Raw genomic sequence first — 10,068 nt, 5'->3', positions numbered from 1 at the left:
CCAACAGTGATTCTATTGTCTCTTCAACATTGTCAGAGGTTCCTTGGGAGAGCCTCAATGTGTCACTCTGTTCATCCCACCTACAACTGACACAGTGGAATAGTAACTCAAGACATTGAAACACCACTCCCAGACTGACTAAACTATAGCATCATCTGCATTTAACATACATTTCATTAATTTTCTTAAGAAATTCACGATACACATTTTATGTTTAAATTTCAGTTCTTCTGTGATGCCCAGAAAAATTAATACTATGCAGTGTAATACCCTGGTAACCTGACTGTAATGTGCAAATTACTTTTATGATTTACATACCTGCAGGAGGTGTAAAGCAACTAATGATTAAGAATAACTTTAAACAGTCTCTTTTCACTTTTAGGCTACCAGAAAGATCAAACAAATGGATCACAAATATGTAGGTCTTAGCAAATGATAAGAGCAATATAAACATATTATTTATGATATTTTTGTCTGTAGAATGTCTGCATTGTAATAAACATCATTACTTAATTACACAATTATTTTCATACGTTCTCACAATCATTAAATATTTTTCTGCACATATGTCTCATTTAATTGCAAGCATGAGAGAACAAGCTGTTACTATCACTCTGAAAATGAAGAGGTTTGAATATCTCGAAGGCCTATTAAAATCCATATGGTTGTGAAATATTAATAATGCAACATCCAAAATATAAAAAGTTGTTTTATTGATCGATTTGTGCTTCTTGAAAATATTCTCATTTCAAAACATAGTGCCAGAGATCATCATATGCATTACGTAAAAATCTTGTACTAAAAGTTGTGGCTGACATATAATTCAAAACTGCTCAAAAAATTCATGGCATGAGATATCTGAACAATGTAAATACAGTGTGCATATATCACCAATTGAAAGACCACTAAATTAAGTATTTTCGCCATTTTGTGTTATACATTTGTATAACACAATGAGTGCTTTGTGTACAATGTCCATCAGTGCATATAATTCACAAATTTTCATGTCTTTCATTTCTCGGTCTCCTTGGTCTCCAAAAGGACATCACCATTAATGTCTTGTTTATCATCAGTTACCCTGGAGGAGAAGAAGAAGAAAAGGATGTATCCATAAATTCATTCACATAAAAAAAGAAAGAAGGAAAACAGTAAAACAAATAAAAATGTAACACAGCTACAGGAAATATACCAGTATATAGTGGAACTGTTAAATCCCTGCTGAAGATGTAACAAATGATGGAATGGCTGATATGCAAAGTAATGAAAGGAAGAAGTTGTATTTTGTTAAATGTTACAATTTTTTAGGATATATGACAGCCACACATAGGTTATTTTCTAAGTTACACTATTCTTCACATTTCACTCATATAAGTGCCTCTCTCTGTAATACTGATACATAACTACATTCTTGTTACTAATTACTTATGCTGGTTTTTTTACTAGCTGATACAGACCACAGTAGTGTTTCAAAATGCAGAACTATATATGAGTAAATTTATGTTTTTTGACCACCGACAATAAATGACTTATTGACAGAAGCATTTTGTAGATTAACACAAATACTGCTTGTAACCACTTAATTCTTCATTACAATTTTTGAAATGTACCAGTATTTTACAAATTTGTTATTTAAGGCTGTATAATCTTTTATGTAAAAAGGAACTCTGTCATTGTTCTCTTATTACTAACGAAGATCCCTGTTTCACCTCTCTATTAAAGCTACAATATGGACTAATTCAGAATAAATAAAATATGGTAAAAAGTACAAAACATATCAATTTTGCGAACACAACAAATGGAAAAGTCAAATGAGGAAAAAGGAAATGAATAATTACCGTAAACTAATTTTTATGAATGCACTAAATGATTATCACAAAAATTATCTTCACAAAATAATATAAAATATCGATTCTCAAATATAACATAGACCTACAACAAGAATTTATGCATCAAAAACCATTTAAATGACTGTTAAAAGTTTCTTTCAGAAAACCAAACACAATATTAGCCTCCAAAAAATTTAAAAAAATCATGTTTCAGGCACATAAAGCTCATGGTGAAGCATCGAAAGCCTTCTGAATAACTATAATTTGATGCAACATGAAAGTATAAATGATGGAAAATTAAAGTAATGAAAAATCTCAAGTCTCGCATTTTCTCCTTTGCCACAAAAAAAGGGAGAAACAGGACAGAAAATCTAAAAGCTTTACTTTTATTGTTGTTTATGATGTTCTAGTCAGCCACATTACCATGCAATTCTATGTGGAAGTATTTGAAACTAAAATTATTTGCACTGACAAAATATGATTCTAGAAAATGTCAATGAGTGTACCTATCTTTACTAGCTCATAAGTATAAAGTGTAATGTAAGACATGAAATTTTATTTCATATCAAACAAGGATGGCAAGGTTTTTGGGAACATTCAATGGCCTTCAGATCAAAGAAGGAAATAAATATGTAGATGACAGTTTATATATGCTGACCTAGAGCTCTGAGACTTAGACAATAAATGAATTCACAAAGAAGACCTCTCAATGGTTGAAAAACAAGGCTTAAAAAAAAGGACAAGTGACGTATGACCTGTTACTGACAAGGGAATGGTCAGATTCATCATGTACAAATCTGCTCTGACGTTTTTGTAACTCATAGTTAACCTCAGTTAAAATACACAAATTTCAGCTGTCAACATGAACTGCAAATTACTTAAAAAATATAATGAAATGTGAATTTTGTTGCTTAGCACTTGCAATTAAGAGAATAACACCCCTGCAAGTCATTATCTGTTATTATGGAGAGCACTGTGTGTATGACAGGGGGAGTACAGCCATCTCGTTACCACAGCAACATTACTGAATAGGAATACTACTTCAAGATTTTGTTAAAAAGAAAAAAATACATTTCTTTCAATTTCTGATAAGTATTTGGAAACACACATTTTTATCCTAGTTCAATGAAGCCATACAAAAAAGGTTATGTGATGTCAAAATGGTTCTTGAACTCTTAGAACATCATCTGAATACTTACAAAGTAGGCCACGGTCACACTGGCTGAAAAGAACTGTTGAAAGTGTACCTCAGTGTGTGACTTGTAGAGTGCCTCAATTTATGACAGAAATGGTTACACAGATAACATTCAGGCAAAATAAAAGGACTGTAATATGTAAAGAAATTCACAAATTTTGCACATCAATCACTTATAGGTGCATTAAAACTGGATCAATTGTTCTTACTTTCCAAAATTTTCTCCTTCTGCTATAGTGTCTGGTAATTTCTGATTCATTGTTTCTGGAAGTAAAAGTGCAGTAACTCCTGCTGCCAAAGATAGAGCACCAAATATCAGCAAAGGTAGTGGCTGCCAGTGTTCAGCCTGGAAAAAAAAGTGGAATTTATCACATGTATTTTTGTACAGTACATAATCAAACAATGGGAAATCTGGAATGGAATAACAATATTATGAAAAAGACAGATTGCTACTTGCCACATAGAGGAGGCACTGAATGGCAGAAAGGCACAGCATGAAGTCCTTTATTAGAAACGGACAAAACAAAACTCACACACACAGTCACTATCATCTCCAGGCACTAAGGCCCAATGGCAACGGCATCCAAGGTGAGCAGTGACCTTTGTTGGTGTTGGTACTAGGGATACAGAGGAGGTATGGGGTGGGGAGGATGTGAGATAGCAGGGTAGGGGTAGAAGAATCCTAGTGCTGCCTGTGTGAGCATGCAAGGATGTGGTGAGGACAAGACAGCAGGTTGCTAGCTGCAGCATTGGGAGGTTGTGCTCATAGTATGGGGGCAAAAGGAAGAGGAGATAAATCGAGAATGGAAAATAATTATGCCGGTGCACTGCCAGGATGGAAGGCATATGTGTAGGGATGTAGGGAAGAGGTTAGGTAGGTGGAGCACAGGGACTAGCAATGGTCAAAGTCAGGGGCTTACAGGAATGAAGCAGATGTTGCAGAGAGAGTTACCATCTGTGTAGTTCAAAAGAACTGGAGCTGATTGGTAGAATCCACATGGCACATGCTGTGAAACAGTTGTTGAAGTCAAGCTTACTGAGTTGGGTGGCATGTTAATCAACTGAGTGTTCCAGCTATCTCTTGACCACAGTCTGGCAGTGGCCATGACCACTTAGAATGAGGCACAGTGGTTGCAGCTTGGTTGGTAGCTCACTTGGGTTCTTTCACAGGTGGCTCTGCCTCTAATGGCATAGGGGATGGCTGTGACAGGGTTGGCACCAGTTATACTGGAATGATATATATGACAGGACTTGCATCTAGGTCTGCCACAGGGATACGAGCCATGGGGCAAAGGGTTGGGTGGAATAGGGATGGACAAAGATATTGTGTAGGTTGGGTAGGCAGCGGAATACCACTGCAGGAGGGGTGATTAGGATAGAGGAGAGGATATTTCTTATTTCAGAGCATGACAAGAGATAGCTGAAACCCTAGCAGAGAACATCTGAACAATATGTTGGGAATGGCAAGTGACTGGAAAGACAAGTCATGACACACCTTTTTCTGGTGATGGTAGGGAGCTTAACTTCAGTCTGTGAAGGTCTCAGTGAGACCCTTGGCATAATTGGAGAGTGACTGCTCATCACTAGATGCAACAAGCAAGGGTGGCTAGGCTGTTTGGAAGAGTGTTCGTGGTGTGAAATGAGTGGGAGCTGTTGAAAAGGAGGTACTGTTGATAGTTTGTAGCTTTCATGGGGATGGAGATACTGATGTAGCCATCCTTGAGATAGTGGTCAACATCAAGGAAATTGGGTTAAGAATGGCCAGATGAAGCAATTACATCTAGATGACTACTCTGCAATTCACACTGAAGAGCTTGGCAGGGAGTTCATAAAATGACTCTGTCACTACTACTCTACTGTTCCTCTCGCACAGCACATGGGAAAAGCTAACACTTAAATCTCCCATGCAAGTTCTGGTTTGTCTTACTTTATTGCGATGATCATTTCTCCCTATGTAGGTGGGCATCAACAGAATAGTTTCGCATTCAGAGGAGGAAGTTGGTAATTGATGACTGAAATTTTGTGGAAAAATCTCATCGCAATGAAAAAACACCTTTGTTATAATGATTGCCAACCCAGTGTAGCATATCTGTGATGCTCTCTCCCCTATTTCATTATAGTACCAAATGAGGTTCCTTTCTTTGAACTCTTTTGATGTCCTGTGTTAACCCTGTCTGATAAGGATCCTATACTGCATAGCAATACTTCAGCAGAGGACAGACAAGCATATTGTAGACAGTCACTTTAGTGAACTAGTTGTATCTTCTTAGTGTTCCACCAATAAAATACTGTCTTTGGTTCAACTTCCCCACAGCATTATCGACATGACCATTCCAATGTAAGTTGTTGATTATTCTAATCCCTAAATATTTAATTAAATGGACAGCAAATGGGGAAGTAGTTGTTGAGGTTCTGGCAGAATGTGGAAGGCACATCCTCACTCTCTGTCCATATCATGAAGATGGCTTCAGTGAATTTGAACCAGATGAGGTGTTTGAATTCTGGGTGATTAGGAAGGATTCCTTTAGATGGTATATGAACAGATTGATACAGATTGGTGACATGAGAGTGCTGAAAGCTAATAGGTAATATTACGACAGCTAATAATACCTAGCATAATTTTTCACCTTGCCTGTCTGCCACTCAGTGCTTTCTCGCTTTTCACAGCAAAAATTAGTACAAAAACATAGCAAGAAACATTCTTTTTTTTCTACATACTATCAGTTTCACCTTTGCAAAGCTCTGCATATCTAAAAACATAATTTTTACCACAGCATTAATTCCTTGTCAATCAGAAAGTTGGCGCCATACATGGCGAAATACATCTTAATACTTCAAGAAGAAGGCAAGAGCATTTCACCTACAATAAGATGCAGAGAAAGAAAAAGAATATCTGTTAAAATTAGTCTTTATGTTGATGACTGCTTTACTTTTTATTAGTGGAGTGTGGATACATTTTCTTAGTGACTTGAATATTTTTGCAGCATAGTACTGATGAATATCTTTTAGGATATGAAAATAATAAAACTTTTCTCTGATGCTTACTCTTCATCTTTAGCAGAAGCAAGAATTTCTTGTGAAGTTAAGTACATAAGTTCTCAGTGCATTCCACACTCTGAGAGGATTTACTTGGATGGTAACCTAAATAAATAGATTTTATTAAAATCTATATCCATATAAATGGTTTAATGCTTTTGGTGTAGTATCCTGCACAATGTCTTTTTGGACAAACAAACAAATAAACGGCTATACTGTGAGTCTTTTGTATTCTGCCAAAGTAAATGAAAAGGCTGCATTTCTATGAAACATAAAGCAATTGCTGACTCTGAAACCAATCTCCACTAAAGGTGGATGAAACAGCCATGACCATCAAAAATAGTGGTCAGAAATGGACAACAAAAAACAGATGTAAATGCTTAACTATATCAGAAAAGCAACACAGGAAATGTTGCTATGTAACCAATATATGCAGGTAGCAATAACAGATAAAAAATTTTCACGATGTATCAAGGTGCACAGAGCATTTTCATTACTGGCCCCTTTTACTGACTATGAAATATATGACAAGAAGACATAAGGATCAATCCCAGGAACACTCGATTCATATATATAGAACTGAAACTATGCCATCATAACTTTACTTTCTGTATGCTGGACAAGTGTAAAAATATACAGTCAGTTCCACAAGAAAGTGCATTCCATAATTTTAAATGTAACGTCTGCACCGACATCTCTGGTAAGGGTCTCGAATTTGTAATCAATGCGCTTTTGCAATGTATAGATAAACAGTATGAGAGATGAATTTTTTGTTTTGTTAGTTGCAGTTTAAAATGAGTGCAAAATACCTGAAACATCGCGTGATAGTGTTCCTTGTGAATCATCCAAAGGGACCAAGGCTTTCATATGGAGCTGCTGCTAAAATTCTTAGAGAGTCAAAGACATTCTTTGTGAAGTGGGTCAAATGATATTTAGAGGCTGGAAACATGGGTGATTTACTAGACAGAGTGCTAAGGTGCTATAATCGATAACTAATAGGTAATTGTGCAATTAGTAATAACATGTATTTTCATGTGAACATGTATTTATAATAGTGTCTTTTATTTCATATAAATAATGGCATACACTTTCTTGTGGAACTAACTGTACTTAAGTTTGAAAGGTTTAACTAGTTCAGTGGAAAAACAGGGCTGTAACAAAATTATCATATCGACATACTGAAAATTGACTTAACAACTATAACAATAGACTTTTTTAGTTCTTTCTTACTGGTTACTGCAGAGAAATTTATCAGTTTACTTACCAAAAGATTAACATATGGTGCAAGTATGCCTCCCACTCTAGCACATGTTGAGCTAGCACCAAGAGCAACATTACGAATAACAGTTGGAAACTGCTCTGCGGAGAATATGTACAATGTACCATATGCTGCTGTTATACCAAGCTTTCCAATCATGGCAAATGTGATTATCAGCCATGTCATATCTAAAAGTAAAGAGATGCAGTTAGTCAGGATACACACTCACACACACAAAATACGCATGTGATTCTTCAGTTTCTTGCTACACATTTGCTGATAGAATTGTACACGCATTGACTGTTCAATCACAGTACACATGACTTATTTTGCAGTTCTGCATTTTAATTTCCATGGCCAGGCATAAAAATTTATATTTAATGTTTGTGTTATTATATTTAAAATAGAAAGAAACTTCCATATGGGAAAAATATATTAAAAACAAAGATTCGAAGACTTACCAAGCGGGAAAGTGCCGGCAGACAGGCACAATAAAAAAAACACACACACAAAATACACACACAAAATTTCGAGCTTTTGCAACCGTTGCTTCGTCAGGAAAGAGGGAAGGAGAAGGAAAGATGAAAGGATGTGGGTTTTAAGGGAGAAGGTAAGGAGTCATTCTAATCCCGGGAGTGGAAAGACTTACCTTAGGGTGAAAAAAGGATAGGTATATACTCGTACACACACACACACACACACACACACATATCCATCCATACATATACAGACACAAGCAGACATATTTAAAGGCAAAGAGTTTGGGAAGAGATGTCAGTCGAGGTGGAAGTGCAGAAGCAAAGATGATGTTGAATGACAGGTGAGGTATGAGTGGCGGCAACTTGAAATTAGTGGAGATTGAGGCCTGGTGGATAACGAGAAGAGAGAATATATTGAAGGGCAAGTTCCCATCTCCGGAGTTCGGATAGGTTGGTGTTGGTGGGAAGTATCCAGATAACCTGGATGGTGTAACACTGTGCCAAGATGTGCTGGCCACACACCAAGGCATGTTTAGCCACAGGGTGATCCTCATTACCAACAAACACTGTCTGCCTGTGTCCATTCATGTGAATGGACAGTTTGTTGCTGGTCATTCCCACATAGAAAGCGTCACAGTGTAGGCAGGTCAGTTGGTAAATCACGTGGGTGCTTTCACACGTGGCTCTGCCTTTGATCGTGTACACCTCCCGGGTTACAGGACTGGAGTAGGTGGTGGTGGGAGGGTGCATAGGACAGGTTTTACACCGGGGGCGGTTACAAGGGTAGGAGCCAGAGTGTAGGGAAGGTGGTTTGGGGATTTCATAGGGATGAACCAAGAGGTTAAGAAGGTTAAGTGGACGGCAGAAAGACACTCTTGGTGGAGTGGGGAGGATTTCATGAAGGATGGATCTCATTTCGGGGCAAGATTTTAGGAAGTCGTATCCCTGCTGGAGAGCCACATTCAGAGTCTGATCCAGTCCCGGGAAGTATCCTGTCACAAGTGGGGCACTTTTGGGGTTCTTCTGTGAGAGGTTCTGGGTTGGAGGGGATGAGGAAGTGGCTCTGGTTATTTGCTTCTGTACCAGGTCGGGAGGGTAGTTGCAGGATGCGAAAGCTGTTTTCAGGTTGTTGGTGTAATGGTTCAGGGATTCAGGACTGGAGCAGATTCGTTTGCCATGAAGGCGTAGGCTGTAGGGAAAGGACCGTTTGATATGGAATGGGTCGCAGCTGTCATAATGGAGGTACTGTTGCTTATTGGTGGGTTTGATGTGGACAGATGTGTGAAGCTGGCCATTGGACAGATGGAGGTCAACGTCAAGGAAAGTGGCATGGGATTTGGAGTAGGACCAAGTGAATCTGATGGAACCAAAGAAGTTGAGGTTGGAGAGGAAATTCTGGAGTTGTTCTTCACTGTGAGTCCAGATCATGAAGATGTCATCAATAAATCTGTACCAAACTTTGGGTTGGCAGGCTTGGGTAACCAAGAAGGCTTCCTCTAAGTGACCCATAAATAGGTTGGCATACGAGGGGGCCATCCTGGTACCCATGGCTGTTCCCTTTAATTGTTGGTATGTCTGGCCTTCAAAAGTGAAGAAGTTGTGGGTCAGGATGAAGCTGGCTAAGGTGATGAGGAAAGAGGTTTTAGGTAGGGTGGCAGGTGATCGGCATGAAAGGAAGTGCTCCATGGCAGTGAGGCCCTGGACGTGTGGGATATTTGTGTATAGGGAAGTGCCATCAATGGTTACAAGGATGGTTTCCGGGGGTAACAGACTGGGTAAGGATTCCAGGCGTTCGAGAAAATGGTTGGTGTCTTTGATGAAGGATGGGAGACTGCATGTAATGGGTTGAAGGTGTTAATCTACGTAGGCAGAGATACGTTCTGTGGGGGCTTGGTAGCTACAATGGGGCGGCTGGGATGTGTGGGTTTGTGAATTTTAGGAAGTAGGTAGAAGGTAGGAGTGCGAGATGTCGGTGGGGTCAGGAGTTTGATGGAGTCAGGTGAAAGGTTTTGTGGGGGGGCCTAAGTTTCTGAGGATTCCTCAGGTTCTGCCTGGACATCAGGAGTGGGATAACCTTGGCAAACTTTGTATGTAGAGTTGTCTGAAAGCTGACACAGTCCCTCAGCCACATACTCCCAGTGATCAAGTACCATGGTCGTGGAACCTTTGTCAGCCAGAAGAATGATGATGGATCAGTCAGCTTTCAGATCACGGATAGCCTGGGCTTCGGCTGTGGTGATGTTGGGAGTAGGATTAAGGTTTTTCAAGAAAGAT

General features: G+C 38.6%; 1 protein-coding gene across 6 annotated transcripts in view; it reads right to left on the bottom strand.

Annotated features, from left to right (window-relative positions):
- Positions 1–691: 691 nt before the first annotated feature.
- LOC126336610 (organic cation transporter protein-like) overlaps positions 692–10,068 on the bottom strand; it is a 366,616-nt gene continuing 357,239 nt past the window's right edge. For all 6 annotated transcript variants that reach the window (XM_050000483.1, XM_050000492.1, XM_050000519.1 and 3 more), the window contains 3 exons: positions 7,322–7,503; positions 3,231–3,367; positions 692–1,078 (listed from right to left, as the gene is read on the bottom strand). In XM_050000483.1, the coding sequence (XP_049856440.1) occupies positions 1,012–1,078; positions 3,231–3,367; positions 7,322–7,503 (386 nt within the window). In that variant the 3' untranslated portion in view covers positions 692–1,011. The remainder of the gene's footprint in view (positions 1,079–3,230; positions 3,368–7,321; positions 7,504–10,068) is intronic.

The sequence above is a fragment of the Schistocerca gregaria genome, chromosome 1 (genome assembly GCF_023897955.1).
Source record: "Schistocerca gregaria isolate iqSchGreg1 chromosome 1, iqSchGreg1.2, whole genome shotgun sequence".
Lineage (NCBI taxonomy): Eukaryota > Metazoa > Arthropoda > Insecta > Orthoptera > Acrididae > Schistocerca > Schistocerca gregaria.
Note: the sequence above shows the minus strand (reverse complement) of the source record. Positions and strands in the feature narration are given on the sequence as shown.